General features: G+C 37.4%; 1 protein-coding gene across 5 annotated transcripts in view; it reads left to right on the top strand.

Moving 5' to 3' along the window:
- Positions 1-21,750, top strand: part of App (amyloid beta (A4) precursor protein) — a 218,206-nt gene that overhangs the window by 46,377 nt on the left and 150,079 nt on the right. For 4 of the 5 annotated variants that reach the window (XM_013031031.1, XM_013031029.1, XM_013031034.1 and 1 more), the window contains exon 2: positions 15,973-16,140. In XM_013031031.1, coding sequence (XP_012886485.1) covers positions 15,973-16,140 — 168 coding nt within the window. Of the gene's footprint in view, positions 1-6,391; positions 6,398-11,483; positions 11,488-15,972; positions 16,141-21,750 lie in introns of those variants that run through there. The other variant, XM_013031032.1, reaches the window with a different exon arrangement.

Below are 21,750 nucleotides of genomic sequence, written 5' to 3'. Positions count from 1 at the left end.
TCCTTCCTTCCTTCCTTCCTTCCTTCCTTCCTTCTCTCCCTCCCTCCTTTCCCTCCCTCCCTCCCTCCCTCCCCTCCTCTTCCTCCCTCCCTTCTTTCTTTCTTTCTCTTTCTTCCTTTCTTTCTTTTGAAGGAACCAACACAGTACTTTATTATAAACAAGACTTCTATATCTGAAAAGGAAATTGCTACCACCAACATCGTATTTAAAAAAAAAAAACACCCAAAATCAGATATGAATGAAACGGAATTCTAGTTCTCAGAAATGAAACTGAGGAGTAGTGTCCATGGAGAGCAAACTGTGGACATGAAATCTTCTTAGCATCATTTCACAGGTGAGAAACTGAGGCAGAGAGAGGTTTTATGGTTCCCAAAGCTACGAAGCAAGAGTGCCTAAACTCTCCCTCAGGTCTTCTGAGAATCTTAGCCTGTTGCTCTTTCTCCTGCATGCACTTTTGTTTGTATATACCTTTCCCACTTCCCCACATTCACTTATGCACACATCTTCTATCCCACCCTTGATCTGCTTCCCTATAAAAATCTATCCTCAGGCTGGGAAGGTGGCTCAGTGGTAGAGCGCTTGACTTGCATGCATGAGGCCCTGGGTTTGATTCCTCAGCACCATATAAGCAAAAAAGAAAAAAGCCGGAAGTGGTGCTGTGGCTTAAATGGTAGAGCGCTAGCCTTGAACTGAAGAGCTGAGGGACAGCGCCCAGGCCCAGAGTTCAGGCCCCATGACCAGACTCCCCTCCCCCCCCCCCAAAAATATATATCCTCCTCATCTTCCTCCTCTAAGTCAATGGCTTCCTTCTTCCCGAGCATTCTTTGATGCACCATTGCCACACCCCTGCCTTATTACTGCAGCTCCTCTATCTGTGAGTTAGGCCCCATTCGTGCTTCCACTGTGGGGTACTATGTTAAGAATGTTTTGGATCACACCGCAGTCCCCAACTGTGAAGAAGCCTGGGAAACGTTTATTTGAATCTAAGGCATCCAGGGAGAACTATCCTGAAACTTAACCTAGGACCGAAACATCTCTGAAACCTTGTCTGTTTGAAGTGGGAAAGACAAGTGTTCGATAACCATCAGTGTATGCCATTTGGCTTCTCCATCAACAATTAGTTTTCTGTCTTATCCTCACAATATTGTCAGGTGTTTCTTTGTTCACTGGCTTTTCACTGTAAGTATTAGGTTACATGCTGGAATCTCTGGCAATCACTTTGTGCTGCTGATGGCTTTTAGCTAAGGTTTTTTTTTTTTTAATTTTATTTTGTTGTAAAGATGCTGTACAAAGGGGTTCCAGTTACATGAGTAAGGTAATGAGTACATTTCTTGTTGAGCATTGTTACCCTCGCCTTTGTTGTTTTCCTACTATCTATCCCTCCTCTCCCTCACTTCCCTCAGGATTTTTTTTTTAAATAGCCAATTGGGTGTTTTTTTTTCAAGAGTTTGACTGCCAATGGTGTTTGTGTAATTCTTGGAGTCTAGTGAGATGATTTGATTTTGTTTTTTTTTTTTATGCAGCCTCAAATTGAAGCATGATTGCTACTCTCTGGAATGTGCTATCAGGGAATCAGGGAAATTAACACTGAAGCTCACTGAGCCAGATGACTTACAAACCACTTTTTCACCCGCTGTTTAAGAATGTTCTAGAAGGAATCTAGGTTGGAGACAGGATAAACTGTGGAAGCCTCTGACAAAGACAGGTGTGCATGCTGTCCTTCCTTCCTTCCTTCCTTCCTTCCTTCCTTCCTTCCTTCCTTCCTTTCTTCCTTCCTTCCTTCCCTCCTTCCTTCTTTTCTTCCTTCCTTCCTTCCTTCCTTCTTTCCTTCCTTCCTTTTTTTTAACTTTGGGAAATTTTTATTTTGCCATAAAAAAAATCAAACAACACACAGCAAAAAAAAAAAAAAAAACCCTCATAGGTGTTTTAGGTGGGAATTTGTATATTCCATGCCATAGTTAATGATCACATTTTTTTACATTCTAATTTTTTACTCTTATCATTTTCCATGTCAGGCATTCTTTGATTGTTTGTATAACTATTTCTCTGGCAGACAGGCTGACAGATGGTAGGTAGAGAGCAAGGAAGATGTCCTAGATGTTGAACTAACTTTTATCTTGTTGACATGTTACAAAGTAGATAAAACACAAAAGTCTTTATTCATGTACATGTTATTGAAGAACAGATAAAACAGATGAATTTTATTGACAGAAACAATGATTACTTCTTACAGGGATAGCAACCCTCCTACCTACAGTGTTATTTTCAAATTGTCTTTGTGCTATTAATTTTATTCTTTTATATTTTATAGTTTATGGAGGAAGAAATAGTTATCCATTTTACTTCCTTTTTAGATTCAGTTATCTATTATTTATTTATTTGTTTATTTAATTGTGAAAATACCGTACAGAGGGGTTACAATTACATGGGCAAGATAATGAGTACATTTTTTATCAAGCATTGTTGCCTCCTCCTTTGTTCCCCCTTACCATCCCCCCTGCCCAAAGTTGTAAAGTTCATTTTTTGATATAATATCTTGTAGATCTCATTGTTGCAGTGGATCCACTTGTATCCCTATTTAAACAATTTGTTTTTTCCCTTCCACAAAGTATACCAACATCAAACACAGTGAAAACAGGGGTTATACCATGGGGGAGGGACATACAAAGCAACAAAGAAATCATCTTATAAATATGTTAGAAATAGTCGCAAGAAAGAAAAAACATTTGAGTCCTTGGGGTTCATTTAGCCTAACATCAACTTATCTGACCGTTTCTGCTTGTCTCAGACGTATACTAGTAATTGCAAATAAGGGAAACCATGGGACCTATGTTTCTTTGGCCCTGGCTTACTTCACTTAATATAATTTTAGTATTTTAGTTTTTGATAGGCAATTTGATAGGCAATTTTAACATTCTTATGAGGCAGAGAACTTTAGAAAGTTAGTCTTTGGTCCTGTCTTGGTGTGAGTTACTTAGGAAAGATAATATACCTATGCTTATCAAGCAAATAGCCTGAAACTTGAACCTTGAGTATTCCATTGTGGTTGCACTTTGAACAGTGGACAAGCATGCTCTTTGAAAGCTATCCTGGATTTTCAATATCAAGGAAGTAGACTCTGAATTTCTATTCATGTTTGCAAAGCAGTTTTCTTATCTATCAAAAAGCTTGGTATTAAAGTCACATGGTATGACAGTTCTAACCAGACAGGAAAGACAGAAAAGTAAATATTATGAAACTTTGAAAGGAAATAACCCAAAAGAGGGAATGTAAATATCTGTTCTGCTTACCAAAAATAAAATACTTCATTCTTTCCTTCCTGAAATATTTTTTTAAGTATGTTAAAAATAGGAAGGCAGAATTCTAAGACCAGTAAGTACATCTTTGATACCCTTCACTTGAAGGTAACTTGGTTGTTATGTCATTTACTGTATTTCCTTATAATCACTGTTGTCCCAACTAATAGTTGGATTTTTATGTCATGCAATGTATTTCTTTATTTCTTTGTTGTCCCAACTAATGACCTCTTACTATATTTACATAAATATGCATATGTGGATGTGAAGGGTAAACAAAGGAGGAGGCTGCAATGCTTGATAGAAATGTACTCATTATCTTGCCCATGTAATTGTAACCCCTCTGTACAGTATGTTCACAAAAATAAAAAAATATGCATATGTGCTTTGCTGTGTATGTAGAAGAGAGGAAAACAGAAGGAGAATGGTAAATATCTGAATAATATATCTGAGCTTTCATAAATTCTTTGTATTTCTCTCTCTTACTTCCCTTTCACATGATCTCTTCTAATATGACTTGTTTGGAGGACCTTACAAAGAAATCTTTTAATCAAATGTGTTAATTGCCATTCTTTTATTTAGGAATTTCCTCATTCTGAAAACAATGTATTATTGGTCTAACCCTAGCCCTGTTAGTACTTCTTTAATGAAACCACAAGACCATGAACTCAAGTGACTTCATTTTGGCACTGATAATAGCTTGCTGATTGGCTCAAAAGATGTTCTGAGCTTCTTTGCCTCCTGCTAGTAGGAAATGAATGGAAATGATTTCCTAGGGAGCTTAGCACAGCCTCCTGTTTCTTAAGACTCCTTAACAGAGTTGCTCAGAGTCCAGTGCAGGCTGAAGGGATACTATGATAATTTACCTGGAAAGTGAGTAAATTTTTTTGTAAGAGTCTTCATCTAATTAGTATTTCTATACCCTTTTGGTACTGTAAATTCTAGTGATATTGAACAATGTGGATGTGTTCCAGGTCTGAGTGTGTCTGTTGATTCTCTTGTTGGAGCTGGAAACTAAAAATCTCAGTAGCTCCCTCTCCTCATTTCTACCCTAATTGACTTGCTACCTATATGATTTTACAATGGCTTGAAATTTTTGGAAGCTGATAGAAGAAAAATAGAACTGGAATAAATTTCTGGGCTTGCAAAAGAGAGAAATATGCTGCTTTTCTTCCTTGTCCAAGTAACATGGGCATTTCCCAGAAATGGATGTGTGAATCTGAACCTATGGTGTACATTTTAATTAAATGACAATCTCACTGTCTCTTCTTGAAGATTGTTTTCCATTATTTTCCCACCGGAGCATTTCAAAGATTATTCTCTTCACCATCCAGTTATCTCTTGGAGCTCTGATTCATCTGTATTCAGAAGTACAAATAGGTCAACATTGAAGTGATTAAACAGGGAAAAAAAAAACCAAAAGGGAAAACACAGACTAAGTAACTTGAATTTGCATTTATTTGTCCATTAACCATCTTAGTATAAACTGTAAGTTCTAGATAATTCATTGAAGTGCTATAAAGTGCTATTGCTAAGGTGAAAATCCATTATTAATGCTATCATTAGGTAGTGATGGACATGAAAGATGACAACAGGTGAATCTGCCAGGTGGTATGAGATAATAGAAATACCATGACAATTTCCCTGTAAGAGTAGTGACCACGGGAACAATCAGAATGCTCAGAATAACTCAGTCTGCAAATTATGTGGGAGTAATATATTAAAAAGAAATAGTGTCCAGAACTCAGTATCATTTTATAAATAGGGCTAAGTCTATGATGAAACTATTCGGCTTTGGAATTTTTTTGGCACTAACTTTGGTTACATCCTGAAATCTGGCATGACTACAGTACAATTATTAATCAGTTGGTCTACTTAACAAACAATTCCAAACCCCACTTCCCACCCCACCCTTTTCTCTGCACCCATGTCTACCTTCCAGAGAAACTATTGTTGTAGCAAAATCCGTCACTGGTTATACTATGTGGATTGCAACACACACTGAATGGTGATGATAGTGACATGAAATTTCACTGTCACTGATATAGATAGCCATCATTAATGCTTCTCTTGGCTTCTACTCTTACAGTTTTTTCTTTTCAGATGACTAGTCCTGTTTTCTTTAAAGCTTTTTTAAATAAGATTTTCTTTCCCTCTCTTGTTACTGGGTTTGTCAGATTTTTTTTTTTAATCACTGGGACAAAAAGATCTGAGCAAATCAACTAGAAGGGAAGAAGAGTTTTATTTCAGAGGTTTATTCCATGGTAACTTCACCCTGTTGTTTGAGCCTGTGGTGGAAAGGTATGGTCACGGGAGTTTTTTTTATTTTTTATTTTATTATTTATTTATTTATTTTAACCTTAACAGTGATCAGGAAGTAAAGAGACAGGAGAGGGTCTGGGATTCTAATATCCTCTTTGAGGACACACCACCAAGAACCTAACTATGTAACAGTAACTTTGTTTAATTGTGTAGTGTTTACCTGACAGTGGGAATATATCTTTGTAGATACAATTGAACACAGTAATGTTTCCTGTGATCATCTTAGGCTTTCTATTGGTTAAAATGCGAGAGTATAATTTTTTTTTCATCTTTAACTCTTAATACTAGTTTTTTCCTGACCTGAACTGCTTCAAGGAATTATATGTAGCAGAATACTGCTCTGCTTATTAATTACTTAAAAAATAATTTGAGACCGTTCTGCCTTTTGAAATAATGAGCCCTTTTTCTATCATCTTCATTATTCCCAACAAATAGATGCCTGTATTAGTTTTTCTTGTTACATGAGAAGTGATAACTCACTCCAAACTTCAGTGGCTTAAAGCAATAATCATTTATTATAGTCCATAAGCCTATAGGCTATAAGCTTGACTGGATTTGATAGTAATAACATTTTAGAAATTGAACCTATGTAGAATATTTTCTCTACTTACAATTTTGAGTAATAGTTTTCTTTTTTCTATATTGTAGTGTGTGCTGAATACTAAGCTGTTCTTGTTGTCAGAGCTAGTGGAATTCATACTGGCAGATGAATCACTATCAAGCTTCTTTTTTTTTGGGGGGGGCGGTTCATAGGGCTTGAACTCAGGGGCTGGGGCTCAGTCCCTGAGCTCTTTTGCTCAAGGCTAGCACTCTAGCATTTTGCGCCATGCTCTGCTTCTGGTTTTCTAGTGGTTAACTGGAGATAAGAGTATCACGAACTTTCCTGACCAGGCTGGTTTCAAATCCAAGCTACTCCTTGAGTAGCTGATTACACATGTGAGCCACTAGTACCTGACTATCAAGCTTCTTCATAGTGAATGTCATCCAAATCAGTATCTCTTAGGAGAGCAATTTTCAAGACCTCCAATTTGTTAGCAAACTGGATTTCACTGTATTTTTTTTTTTTTTTTTGGTACAGCAAACTGGAACTTACTGCTTGCAGAGCATTGGATTTATAGGTAGGAATATGGTCAGTTAAATACACTGTTGAAAAATGATATAGACTAAGATAGGGGTTGGTAAACACATATTGACAGTTGGGATATTGAGGATCTGCTAGTTTGACTGGCTGCATTGAATTTAAAGAAAGAATTTGTAGGAAGTATATATTTACAGTTAGGAGCAATTTCTTACAATTTGTGGAGGGGAAGGAAAGAAACAAATAGTTTAAATAGGGATACAGGTGGACCTATTGCAACAATGAGATGTACAAGTCCTTATGTCAAAAAACGAACTTTACAACTTTGGTGGTGGGGGGGGGTGAAGGGGTGGAGGGAGTGGGAGATGGGAAGGGATGGGGAGGGGAAACAAAGGAGGAGGCAACAATGCTTGATATGAAATGTACTCATTACCTTGCACATGTAATTGTAACCCCTCTGTACGGTATTTTCACAATTAAAAAAAAGAGGATGCTGTCAAAAGTTCTTTTATTAATTAGTGTGTAGTGATTTAAATATAAAGTATACAAAAAAAGATTTAATGTTCCTTTTATTTTTCTTGGAAATAAGTTTTTAGAAGCAACAAAGACCTGAGAGATAATAATGACAAAGGGGGAATTGTTTACAAATAATCATCAAAATTAAAAAATAAAACATTTGAACAGTATTGTTATGAAAAAGGCATAAATCAAGCATGTACTTTGGAGTCAAAGTCTTGGTTAGATACCTAAACAAATCTGGAGCTTTTCTAGTTATCTAAGCAGATGTAAAAATGACTTATCTTTGCTTTTTAGAAGGTCAGATGAGATATAGAAAAAAGGCCTAAGTCCATGCTTTGGTCTGATTTTTTTTTTCCTTGCCCAAATCCTTTTTGGGTCAGAACAGATGAGAGATAACTATATTAAGATGAAAAAAAAAATGATTGTGTCTATACTACATATCTTTTCAGTGAAACATGTCTGTAAAACCTCAAACTAACATTAAAAAGAAGCTATTTCTACATCAAAACATCCTTTAAAAAGCTCTTAAAATGTCAGAGCACACCATTAGACACAGTTATGCATATAGTATGCGTATAGCTATACATATTTGCATACATGTGTACAGTTAAAATGTAGACCATCTAATAAATGCCAATAGACATTAACTGGATTTTGAACTGCTTTTGAAGCTAATAGTTTGGTTACTGTGCAGAAACATCTATTTTTTTTAAAAAAATTCCAGTTAAATATCCCTATGTGAGTTTGAGGAGTGGATGCTAGTCTTCTTTGAGTCTTTCATGCAAGCCTTTAAAATGTTGGTTATTAATTTTGTGGGTGTTGAATAACAAAAGCTTCTATTGATAGAACTATTGATTTCCTACTGGGTATTAGCTGCCTTGTGATGAGATGGAAGGAGCTTGGGGTCAGCTTGTGAGCATCTATCCTCAGAGCTACACAAAAAGCTTCATATCAACAGAGGCCAGGAATAGTATCAAGGAGTGATAAGTTGTCATGTGAAGCAGTGTCCACTATGCACATTCCAAAGAATGTTAAGTTTCCAGGAGGGAAAAATACATGGATTAGTTTTCTGAAATGATTTTTTTCCCCTTATTTCCACTCACTTTTGTGACAGATCATTCTCAGGGTGAAAGTCAAGCTCTACAATAATTGTGTAGCAAATAGTGGTCTGAATAGATGTGGCAGCTCTCCATGTGGATGAATAGAAGCCCCAGACCACTTCAACAATTGCATTTTATTTTTGTGTATGGTTGACTAGCTTCTCTACTTTTCTCACCACGATGACATATATAACACGCACAAGGGCAAAAGCCCTGGAAAATTGTAATTTTCTATTTTAATTTGAGAGTCAGCCTGGTTATGTCAACAGAGCTTTCTACAAAGATGGTCCCTCTCCCTTCTCTACCTATGAAATTCTGGCCTTGAAACCTTCGCCAAGTGTTTTTCTTCCTTAGAGCTGGCATGAATGTTTTTCACAGATTCTTCTATATCTGCAGTTCTAATTTCCATTTCAGTTCTGCTAGTGATAAAATGTGCAATGGAAGCTGTTCTTTACAAAGATCACTCACACACACATTTTGTGGACATTAAAAAACAAAAACTTCATTACAGGAAGTCTTCTGCTTTGGGAAATAAATAACTTGCTCATGTTGTATTACCCCCTGAAAATAATTTACTTTCAAATTTCCTAGATTATGATTGGAGAGAATACTTCTTCACATTGGAAAATAGAACATTTCAGCATTTTTACATTGCATTTAAATAAAAACAATGTCGAATATCAATTTTGGGGGAATACAGTTGAATTGCATAGAGGTAGAGTAGAAAGAGAATCTGTGTATTGTGCTTTCAGAAAGATTATTATAATTCTGCTCAAGAAAAAACTACTTCCCCACATGAGGCTACCTATGCAGAGCAGTAGAAGTCGGCTTGGGTTCATAAACCAGATGGTTTTCATTAGCCAGAAACCTTAAAATTACATAAATCCACAAAAGCAAGTAAGCTATAGATCTGTACCCTCTCTTTGCCAAGCAGGACTTTCAGCCAGGGAAACAGAAAGCTCCTTGTTCCTTCTGCAAAGTGGTTGGGATTGTGGGGCAGAATGCTGCCAAGACTGCTCTATAAGGAATTTTGATCTTCTTGATGATAATAAAGAAAGATTTTTGGAGAAAAAGAACACCCAGTTTGAAAGGCAGCAGAAAAACTTGTTTAAGCAACTGGCTTTCCACTGAATTGTAAATTACAGCCAAGGTCAGATAGGTTTCCAAGTTCCTGTCTGCAGTTTGATCCAGATCTATATACTTATATATATATATATATATATATATATATATTTTTTCCATTTTACTCCAATTTCTAGATTATTTGCTGCTTGGAAAGCCCATTTCTTTTTGGTAGTCTACCTCCTTAAGTTTTTTCTGGTAGGGAAGGATTTTTTTCCAGAACATTTGCAGTGTTTTAAAGTGGAGTGTGTACCTTTCTTCAGTTGAGAACATTCTGTAGGCAGCTCCTTGCTGTGGAGCCTGTGAGAGAACACTATTGTGGGCAATTTATCCATTGTCACCAAACATTGCTTTCTCATGGGAAAGTACCTCCAGTTTTATGATGTCAGTGGAAAGCCACACAAGTTCCCAGAATTATATTTTATCTTTACCAGAAATGCATACATCACAAACAACCATTTATATACATCAGGGTTTATACTCATCATTTATAAATACCAGGGTTCTAGGTGTTATCTTAGATTTCTGTACAGTATCTTAAATTACCTTAGCCTGGGGAGTTAGTGAAGTGGCTAGTTCTCAGTTTCAGGACTTTGGCTGGCCAGTATGTAAGGTGTGAAAAATATGCCAAGAGGTAGAGAGACAAGCAAGGAAGCAAAGGTTTATTTACTTTTCAAGAGAGCCAAATGGGCCAGATATCATAAGCAATGAATATACATATGTATATATATATATACATATATATGTATCTCTATATATGTGTCTGTATCTATTAAGAGACATAAAGATTTCACTGTTTGAATAGCCATCGTAACCGGTGCTATATATGGTTTGCCAAGCCATTTCTTTGAAGCTTCTTTCAGGAAAAGGGATTTGAATGTTAGGCTCTCAGAAGGACAGCCAGATATTACTACCTCCCTCCTGTGCAGCGACATTCCTAGTGTTGTTGCTTTCCTCTTGACTGGATGCCTGGGAAGTGGAAATGGGCCCACAGTGTGCCTTTGTTTCAGAAATGGTCTCTTTTTGCAGGTGAGGATACTATTGGGCATTGAATTACTGAACTGAGTCAGGGATATGTTACTTAAAACATAGGTTTCTTTGCAGGTGGGTTTCAGTGAGAATTGGAAACCATTTTTATTCGTATAAACACGTGTTGTTGGTTTGGAAAAGAATTTTGCTCCAGAAACATGGTTTTGTGATTTGAGTATTTGTGAAGGCCCTTTCATAATGTTAAGTGTAATCAGATATGTGTACAATTTTTAGTTTAATAATTTGCTGTGACTAGTGAGGAATGAAACTTTAAACTTTTGAGTTTACTTTTATTTAATGGAAATAGGGTATGTTAATTAATTCATTGTCTTCATAATTAATAATTAATCATTGTCTTCATAATGATCATCTTAAATCTGATCTGTTAGAAAATGTGTATTTTCTAGTGTTAGCCAGACCTAGCACTCTTAAAATTAAGAGATCATTAGATTATTACAGTGACATAATTTATTTAAAGAAATGTGATAAGTTTTATGATAGATTTTAATACAGTAACCAATTATCTTATTCTGCCAGGAAGTTTCTTGATTTTAGCACCAAACAATTGCTGTGCTAGAAATTTAAAACCCAAACAATCTGGATGGTTAATTATCTTATGTGAAAGCAAGGACTTTGTACTGCTTTGTCCTCCAAACTTGTTTTTTTAGATTTTTAAAATTGTTATTATAAAAGTGATTTACAGAGATCTGGTTATAGTTACATAAGTCAGGTAAAGAGGAGAACATTTCTTTTGGGACAATGTCACACCTTCCTTGGCTCTCCCAATTTTTCCTTCATGTCTCCGCCCACAAGTTATATAAGTCAGTGAGCATTACTGCTGCATTTGTTCACCTTTTGTCCCTCCATTTCAGTGCTCCTCTTCCCCTCTGAAAAACAGATAAACGAGACCAAAGGAAACTAAAAACAGCAACAAAGGATAAATCTCTTGTTTCCCTTTCTTGAAGTTCATTTGATAAGTATTATTTTATATGATCAGATCCAACTGATTATTGTGAGGGAGGTTTATTGTGTAGGTAGCAGGCTAGGAAGGGACAGTGACCTGGTGGTGCTGACATCCCCTTCTGGGAAAGTTGAAATAATGTCACTGAGAAAGCAAAGGCCTTACTGATGCGGGGGCAGTCACTGCCTCCCCTTGGAGTGAAGCAGGCACTGACTCCAGATGTTAGCACAGCTGAGACCCACAAAAGGACTATAAAAGAGGGACCTCATGAGCCTACAAGGAGGCTACTGATTTGGGGCCTTGCTTCCCAGTTTCTTACACTAAGAAGTCTGTCATCTCCTTCCTGCCTGAGAAGCAAATGGATATAAGATCTCAAATGGCAGGCATTGGTATTGAAGGCTTATAGCAACCTGCCAATAGCTCCAAGAGGCATTTCCTCAGTTTCCCCTGGCATCCTAATCATAAGTAAACTTTTCCAATATGCTCACTGTTCCTGCCTTGTAATTCTTTCTCTGGTGGGAACTCCTTTTGGAAGGAGTCCATTATGTTCATGTTCAACTGGTTGGCTCTTGTAGTAAAAATCTCAACTTCTTACACTTCTTATGTCCTTTTCTTGAATTCCTTGTGAGCTTGAGACAATGAATTCCCAAACCCTAGACAGTATCAGTTTCCTAGTATCTTTATAATGTAAGAAAGACTCTGATGAACATGATTCTTTAGGTAGGTGAAAGAGAAGCAATTTTAGGAATATATGTGGCACAATTAGAGAGTAGTGAATCAATATAGTGATACTAGAGAAGAGCCAGGATAATCTGGCAGATACCAGATTATATGGGGTTGATAAGTAAATGGGAAGGGCTAGAGGCATGAAAGCTTGTTACCACCAAGATGACTCATTGTAACAATGATACTCACAAGACACTTTGTTGGAAATGAACTTTACAACTTGTGGAGGGGGGGTGAAATGAGGGAGGTAGGAGAGGGAAGGGATATTAGGAGAAAAACAAAGGAGGCGGTAACAATGCTAGACAAGGTACTCATTACCTTACTCATGTAACTGTAACCCCTTTGTATAGCATCTTTACAATTAAATTAAAAAAAAAGAAAAGTATGTTGGGCGTCGGTGGCTCACGCCTGTAATCCTAGCTACTCAGGAGGCTGAGATCTGAGGATTGTGGTTCAAAGCCAGCCAGGGCAGGAAAGTCCGTAAGACTCGTATTTCCAATAAACCACCAGAACACCAGAAGTGGTGCTGTGGCTCGAGTAGTAAAGCGCTCACCTTGAGCTGAGGGACAGCACTCAGGCCCAGAGTTCAAGCCCTATGACAGACCAAAAAAAAAAAAAAAAAGAAAGAAAATAAAAAAAGAAAATTATGGCGAGTGAGAGCCTAAATCATAAACTTACTTCTCTAGAGCAGGTTGTCATCCCTGTTTATTTGCTTATTGTCAAGGGTCTTGGTTTGTGTGCTACAATAGGGGTTAAATAGCCATAAAAGAGATTGACATACAAAATCTAAAATCCTTCCCTTTGACTCTTTGTAATAAAAAAATTCATCATTCCATAGAGCAGAAAATGGAAGCATATTGAAGTGTTTCATTGTTGCTGTGTCTTGCTTGCTGCTTTCGGGAGAGGAGTTCAAAGGCTATGTTGTGGTAAGGAATGTTGGAGATAACCAGCAGTGTACTCAACCACAAATTTAGTGGTTTAAAGCAAAGATAGTTATCTCCACTTGCAGGGCTAAGAATGAGAGACTATCTTGTAGATCATCCTGCTCTGGATCTCTTGAGATTGCAGTTCTCTTTTGGCTGCAGTGATGACAGGGCATAACTGAAGTTACTGGCTTGCTCAAGTGGTGGGTGACAGGAGACCCAATCCTCACCCCCTGGGCCTCTTGCACAACGCTGCAGAATGTTCTCAGAACGTGGCAGCTGGCCTTCCTTACAGTGAATGATGCCAGAGAGCAATGAAGAATCCTAATTCTCTTCATAATCTTCCTTTGGAAGTCATGCATCATCATTCCTGTCTAATTGGTACACACACAACCCCTGGTACATTTTGGGAGGAAACAGCCAAAGATCCCCTTGAGGGAAGGATTGAGGGAGATCTTCTTAGGTCTGGGCTACCACAGACAGAAATTGTCAATTAAATGTTCCTTGAAGGGAGGAAATGGGATCAAGTGTATTTTTCTTGACTGCAGGTAGCAAACATTCGTTAGCTATGACAGCAAATTAATAGGGAAGTAGAGCTACAGGGAAAATTTGAGATTGAGAAGATAGAATTCATTCAGGAAAAATATTCACCAACTGTGGTAAAGGATTATTCATTTCCTTAAGATACCAAATGTTGCTAAGATAGGTAATCTTTGGCATAGGAATATGTTTCAAAGAGCAGAGTGCAGTACTGTGTTAATACAATGGAGATTGCATTTGTGGATGATTCTTTGAGGGAAGGGGATCGTTTAGATCTAAATACGCTAGTGCCTTGTCCACAGGAACTGATTGCTACTTGAATTAACTTTCTTGTTATATTTCTACCTGTACCATTTCAATTATCATAATTCATGTTCTGATCTTACAGATGAAAGCACTAAGTTTCCTTTTAATCTCTCAGGAGAGCTATGAAAGTTTAAACTCAGCCATAGTGTGTTCTGCATTGGCTGCTGCTTTGCATCTGGTGGAGAGTGGACATGGTGTGGGGACTGACTGTCTGTCGTCTGGGAGTTGTAGGAGGATGCTTATGTGGGGAAGCTGAGGTATCTGAAGTCTTTTGCAAATAATCTGACAGTGTGGCCTCAGCTGTTGTTGGAAATGAGTGACCTAAACATCTAGTGCTTCAGAAGCATAACTCGGTTAAACATAGAAAAATTTCCTAGAAATTCTGTCAGCAGTTCTTATATCTAGGACTTGCTCGGTGCAAGGTTCCGTTCATTTTGTTTGGTTCTTCCAAAATCATAAAATCATCTGTTGTGGTTGGACAAAATGTATGTGAGTCACCCTTTGATCAAGGATCTGGGTAAATAGACGTGTTAAAATGTCACCCCATTATTCAAGCATTTGAGGTTTAGGAAAAAATACTACTTTAAAAAAGTGAGTAGGAAAAAAATATTATATGTGAGGATGACTTGATCTGTTTCCCTGAGAAGAAATGTCATGAAATGTCATAGTTTGAACTAAAATCTTTCCATGGAGTTTTCTGTGTTGGATTTTGTCTCCTGTGAACCATTTTTGGGAATGATTCAAGCTGTTTTGGAATCATCCAGAACTTAACTACTTGGATCCATGGAATCATCCAGAACTTGGATCCATGGTTCATTCTTCCTGGCATAGTTGCTCACATTTCTTTAGCAGCTGGATTTAACAAGGGAGGAAGGAGTATTTTACTGTGCCTTTTGAATTTTTTTGGTTTGAAATGACTCTTTTATTTTACTCTTGGTATTTATTTTTTATTTCTTGGAGAACCTATTGAGTGAGGTAAGATAGATAATTCAGAACTTTATTTTCCCTTTAAAAATATCTGCCTAAAAATATCTGTGCACAGACTCATATTTTCTAAGTTGTATATTGTCTATAATAGTCATAACTAAGACTGTTTTTTTCGTGTGTGTGGTGGTGGGGTTTGCATTGGGCACTGTCCCTGAGCTCTTCAGCTTAAGGTGAGCATTCTACCACTTGAGCCACAGTACCACTTCCAGCTTTCTGATGGTAAATTGGAGATAAGAGTCTCATAGACTTCCCTGCCTGGATTTGGTATTTAATAGTCAACAGAAACTCTGCTGAGCTCTTAATGAGAGGTTGGCTCTTTGAGGTACAGTCAGGGAGATGGGACACTGCTACCTTTAGCATACATAAAGAGCTGAGGGAGTGACAAATCCGAGAATGTTCTGGGGAAACCAGATGGAATATCCAACATTGTTACATTGGCGAATGCTAGAGTGAAATTTTCTGTTCAACAGTGACGATGCTGTCTGGTATTTGCTAGCTAATAAGGCACTTGCTCTTGGTGCTGAGAAGTGGCACACATGTCAACGCCAAACCTGGTTATCAGGCAAGGACTGGCATTGTGCTGTGTGTGTCTGTCAACTGGTGGTGATTATGAGAATCTGACCCTCTCTGCAGCGATTGTGTTTATTTTAAAAGTCATCATACTTCATTATCAGAATCTTTCAGCAGGTACTGCTAAGTTTTGTGGAAAAGCATGTATTATTTCTTAATGAATAAATTCCTTTCAGTATTGTTAATTTCTTCCTCTACTTCTTCTCCCCCTCAAGGAATCACTATTTATTATAGGTTGCTGGAAATATCTATAGCACATATAATACTTAACCCAAAAGAATGCCAAAGGTAGAGCTGATGTATAATTAAAAAATAGCAGGAGTAGACTCTGATACTGCTGACTGGTTCCCCATTCCTCTCTTTTTAAAATAAATTTTTAATTACTTTATATTAGTTCTACAATAGGGGATTTCATTGTAGCATTTTCACACATCCTATGAGTGTTCTGGAGCTGTGGATTCTATAATTGACTGTGACTTCTTGTTTTTTATAGGTGCCCACTGATGGCAATGCTGGCCTGCTGGCAGAGCCCCAGATCGCCATGTTCTGTGGCAAACTGAACATGCACATGAATGTCCAGAATGGGAAATGGGAGTCGGATCCATCTGGGACCAAAACCTGTATTGGAACCAAGGAGGGTATCCTGCAGTACTGCCAGGAAGTAAGTCCTATCTGGATGCCACTGCGTCCCATTAGAGATTTACTTACTTATCTCCTACCATAAAAATCTTACTTCCTAATGATTTTCCGTACCATGAATATGTTTGTGGTACCATTTGCTTATGATGTTGTATTATGGCCATGAGTAAAACTTAAGTTTGAGAGACTTTTGCAATTCCTTTTAATCTTTCGGATGTTTCCTTATGAGACTTTACAGTTATGGTATGTTGATTAAAACTACTGTTGGAGCTAAATTTTTTTTTTGTTTCTTGATATATTTTATAGTTTATTTGTATCTATTTATGTTCAATTTTGGTTTATATTCCTTTATATTTTCAGTTTTTGAGAATGCAGTGTGTATATCAAATAGAATTTCTTTGCACATTTTGTTTTAAATTGGCATGTAAATTGGCACACATTTATGGGATATGCAGTGTGATGTTTTAATGCAAAGATACAATATGTCACTATTAAGACAGATTAATTGCTGCTCACTTTAGACACTATTTCTTTGTTTGGAGAACATTCTAAGTCCTCTTTCTAGCTATTTTGAAATATTCAAATAATTGTCATTGATCATTTCTCTTACTACTCTGTGTAATGTTATTTCTCCCAGGTAGTGTGCACTACTGCATACTTTAGCCATCCTTCACGCTCCAATAATCACTGCTGGCAATCACTACTCAAATAAAATTTGAAGAAAAATGCTGGAACACAAATGTAGTGAATGATGTTGACCAAGTCATTCTTATTTGGCGAATGGCTTTTCAGTATATTTGTATCATAGCTTATGATCTCTGCCTTTCATTTAAGTAACCCATAACCAGATGTTTTTTAACATTTGTTGACTCTGCACAAATGACTCTTCTTAATTCTAGGAACATCCCTCATTTCCTGTTGAACTCTGAGATCCTACTAATTCTCGTTAGCTGCACTTTCCGTTTTAGGGTGTGGTTTGGGCTGGGCTAAGCCACAGAGTAGTTCTTTTTTAGTTCCAAACTGGCAGATTTTTGGTGGCCATGGATGAGGGGGGAGATGAGGGATGGGGAGGAATAATCTTGGCTTTCTCTTCTCACAATTCTGATATTCTCTGTTTATCATGTATAGTCACTGAGTAAGAAAGGAAGATCCAAAATACCATGTCTTTTGAGCCATTTTAATAAGTTTGTGTTTTTTCTCTGGTTACAGAAAGTCACTGGATATATGTATTGACATATTTTTAAGACTGGGAAAAACTATAGATTTGAATTTCATTAAGTTATTCCTGCACCATGTCATTTCTCCAGCTTACCTGCTGGAGTGTCTATTCCCTGGGCTTTCTCTTTGTGGTAGCCAAAAGACAAAGATAGTATTCATAAAGGTATACAATATGACACTAATAAATTTTACAACTTTTAGTTTATATATTCTACACCTATGATATTTTTATGTTGAAATACTTGCCTATTATATATCTTGTCAAATTCATCATAAAGATATTACAGCCTTATGTTAAAACTAATTTTACTTCCTTTTCATTTTTTTACATAGCTAGTAGGAAATTTAAAAGAAACACAGGAAATTTGCATATATTGTCGCTAACAATTTCGCTAATTCCCTCCTATCCTGGGCCATCAGTGATTCTGGGCTTAGTGGATCTTAGATCCTATAATCGGGTAAGTGGGGGGGAAGGAAGTAGATTGGGGAGTCCTGATAGATGATCCCTCAGATCTTTACTGAAGGTTGGAAATAAGAGTTGTTTGGAGCCTTTTAAATAAAAGAGAACTGCCTGCAATCTAAACTGTTCAGGAGGTTAAGATCTGAGGATCATGGTTTAAAGCCAATCCAGGCTTTTCTCCAATTAACTCTAAAAAGCCAGAAATGGAGGTGTGGCTGAAGTGATAGAAGGCTAACCTTAAGTTGAAAACCCCAAGAGTACTGGGCCAGAGTACAAGCCCTAGTACTAGCAAAACAAATATATAAACAAAAAAAAAGTTAGTAAATAACAACCGATGACTCCCTCTTCCTTCAAAGAGCTATCTCTAGGAGCCAAGGATGCACTGATAAATAGGACATAGAACCTTTTTTTTTCTTTTGGTGTGTTTGCTTGTCCAAGAGCTTGAGTTCAGACCCTGGGCATTGTCCATGAACTCTTTTGCTCAAAGGTAGCACTCTACTACTACTTGAGATATAGTTCTACTTCTGCCTTTCTTTCTTTTTTTTCTTTTATCTTTTTTTAGTAGTTTATTGGAGAGAAGTGTCTCAAGGACTTTCCTCCTCTGGCTATTTTTAACATGGAGAGAAACCATAATTTTAGCTGCCTTTGTTAGCGAACCTTGAGTTTACCAAAGCACCAACTGCTATGCCAAGCAGTTACCCTCGATGATGCCTCTGGGAAAGGAGCTGGGAAAAGACCTCATCAGTGGATTCCAGTGGATAAAGGGAACCAAGAAAACACACCCTGAATGGAAAGTGAGCAGTGGCAAGAGAGTCCAGTTAAGAACCAGGAGATAAGCCAGGTGCCAGTGGCTCACGCCTGTAATCATAGCTACTCAGGAGGCTGAGATCTGAGGATCTCGGTTCAAAGACAGCCCGGGCAGGAAGGACTGTGAGACTCATATCTCCAATAAACCACCAGAAAACCAGAAGTGGTGCTGTGGCTCAAGTGGTAGAGTGCTGGCCTTGAGCTAAGAAGCTTATGGACAGTGCCCAGGCCCATAATTCCAATCCCATGACCAACAAAAATAAAATAATCAGGAGGTATAATGTAGAAGTCAAGCTAAGTTAATTACAAAGCAGGGGAAATGATGAATTTACATGTGCAAACTGACATTGACAGTTACGTGACAAGTTAAAATCATGTCTCCTATGCACAATGACCACACATGGAAAGATTTCATTCAGTTCACTTATCAGTGAGGTCTTTATCAATGTCAGATGTTAAAACTGGCCTAATTTGACTTACTGAGATCTAGATTTAAATTATTTTATTAGCACATTTTATTTGCAAGGCTTATAATAGCATCTTCACCTATCCTCAGATTAATCAGGAAGACTTCAGTAGGATTCATTCCCCCACTGTCCTGGAAATCTGGAAGACATTATCCACCTTTTACTGATAAGACACTGACCCTTACTCTTGGGATTTCTTTTTGCACATTTGGATGTTGTTCTATACCCACATATACATTTATCTGATTTGTCTATTAAAAGATTGTCTCTTACCTTCGGGGAGGCAGTTTGGAATAGCTTGGAAAGAAGTCAAAATCAGATTTCAGTAAGTTGCTACAAAAATGACATAAATGGTTAATCCACCAGCTATAGAGTCTTTGAGTGAAGATCTAGAGGCAAAGTGATTCTGTGTAAATCAAGCCATGTTAGATAAGAACTGAACTGTAGTATCTGGAGAGGTGGGGAGCTGGGCCAGAGCATGGTGGTGCACTCCTGTAGTCGAGTATTTAGGAGGCTGAGTCAGCAAGAGAGTTTGAGGCCAACCTGGGTTACATAGCAAGATTGTGTATTTAAAAACAAGTACATTTAAAATGTATATAAATAAGAGCAATACAGAACTAGAAATCAGAACCAGTGGAATAAGTGGCTGAATTTTGGTGATCTCCTTGTCCAAGGCAGGGAAATGGGCAAGTAGTATCACTGGGTTTCTTAGGCAGTTTTCATTGCCTAGCAACAAAATCCACTGAGCAGCTTGTTTGTTTAGAGAGTGCTTCTCATACATATACATGTATACTGAAGAGAAAATTCCTGACATCACAGCTAGGATTACAGGTTTGAGCCACCAGTATGCTGGCTTGGATAGCATTCTTAATTCATTATTTCCAGACATTATTCTTACAGCTGAAAAAGTGGCTTATTGGGTATAGAATTTCAGGTTATAAGTGTTTTTGTTTTGTTTTGTACTAGGAAAGAATTTTCCCAGTGGCATCACTTGTGCAAATTCATTCTTTGTTTTTGGGTTGTTGTGTTGTGGTGTGGGTTTTGTTGTTGTTTTTCGACAAGCACTCACTATATAGCTCAGTTTGGCCTCCTACTTGTGATCTTCCTGCCTCTACTTTCATAATGTTGAGATTGCAGATGTGTATTACCAAGCCTGGCCTTATACTTCTTTTTATTTCATTTTTAATAAATAGAAAGCCATTACTATAAGTCTAAAGATACCACAACTATTAGTTAAACCAATATTATTACCAGGACTATGCATTTAATGCCTTTTTTTGTCTTAGTACTGAATTTTCCCTCTTATGCCCTTACTGTATCCCTCTCATGACCCAAACATATGTTTCAGAGGCAACTGGCTGAGTCAGAGAGACAGCTGTTAGCTGTCTGTGATCTTAGGACCCAGGGGACCAATGGAACTCATGATTTTGACCTCATTTTGACCCTGTGCTAACCACTTTAACTCACTTGTTAAATTTGTTTTTCCAAAAGATTGCTTTAACTTGTATCAGTTGGTACATAGCTAAGAATCCTCTGTTAAATATTAATACTTTATTGATGAATTATCTAGTGCAAGTCCTTCACAGTCTCATGTTTCTCTCAATTTTTATCCTTTGTTATTGGATTTTAAGAAATTATTGCTGTAATTTTTGCCACTGTGATTGCATGCAATCCTATCCAAGAGCAACATTTAGAAGAAAAAGGAAAAACAGTGCTTTACTTTTACCCCCTATTTATAAATCCTTACTAGAATTAATTGAGAAGATAGGTTGAAACTTAGGGTTTAATTTGCATGTGTGTTTTATCTGTGTGTTTTGCTTTGTTATCATTTGCCTTCAAATGTTTGGTACCCATGTAATTCATGTATTTTTCCCAATCACAGTAGTTTCCTTTTGCCAGGTCATTGTTTAAGCACATGGTCCTTTAATTTGGGGTGTTATTTTTCATTTTTTGTTATACTTTTTATTACCATTATTTGATTTTTTTCTTCTTTAGCTTTATCAAGTTAAATCTTGAATACTGTTGAGCTGAGTGTGTTCCCCAAAATTCGTATGTTGAAGCCAAGAGCCAATGGTTCATGCCTATTTTCTCAGGAGATGGAGATCTGGAAGATAACAATTTCAATGTAGCCTAGACAGAAAGATCTCTGACATTCCATATTCAGTCAGGTAAAAAAATGTTGGATTGGAGGCATGACTCAAAGAATAGAATCCCAGCTATGCACAAACAAAATGAGCAGGAGCTCGAGTCCTTGATTTTAAGCCTAGGGGTCAGCACACACTTAAAAAAAAATCCTAGGTTGAAAGTGGCTCCCTTTGTGGGTTGTATTTGAAGATTGAACCTTTGGGCAGTGACTACTATTGAAGTCATAAGGAAGAGGGCCCTGTTGATGGCATCCGTGCCTTATAGAAAGAAACACAGAGTGCCTACTCTGTCTTTGATTCACACAAGATCATGTGAGAATATAGCAAGAAACTGATAGCCCTTGTTTTAACCCCTTCCATGGTGGAACCTTGATTTTGGACTTTCCAGAACAATTACAAAATACATTTCTGTTATTAAAGCTACTCAGACTGTGGTATTTTGTAATAGCATCTCAAGCTGACCAAGACAAGGACCCTACTGTGGCTGCTATGGGCAAAATCACTAGAAACCCAAGGTGATCTTGCAATGACCCTGA

Source organism: Dipodomys ordii, unplaced genomic scaffold (genome assembly GCF_000151885.1).
Source record: "Dipodomys ordii isolate 6190 unplaced genomic scaffold, Dord_2.0 Scaffold136, whole genome shotgun sequence".
Lineage (NCBI taxonomy): Eukaryota > Metazoa > Chordata > Mammalia > Rodentia > Heteromyidae > Dipodomys > Dipodomys ordii.
Note: the sequence above shows the minus strand (reverse complement) of the source record. Positions and strands in the feature narration are given on the sequence as shown.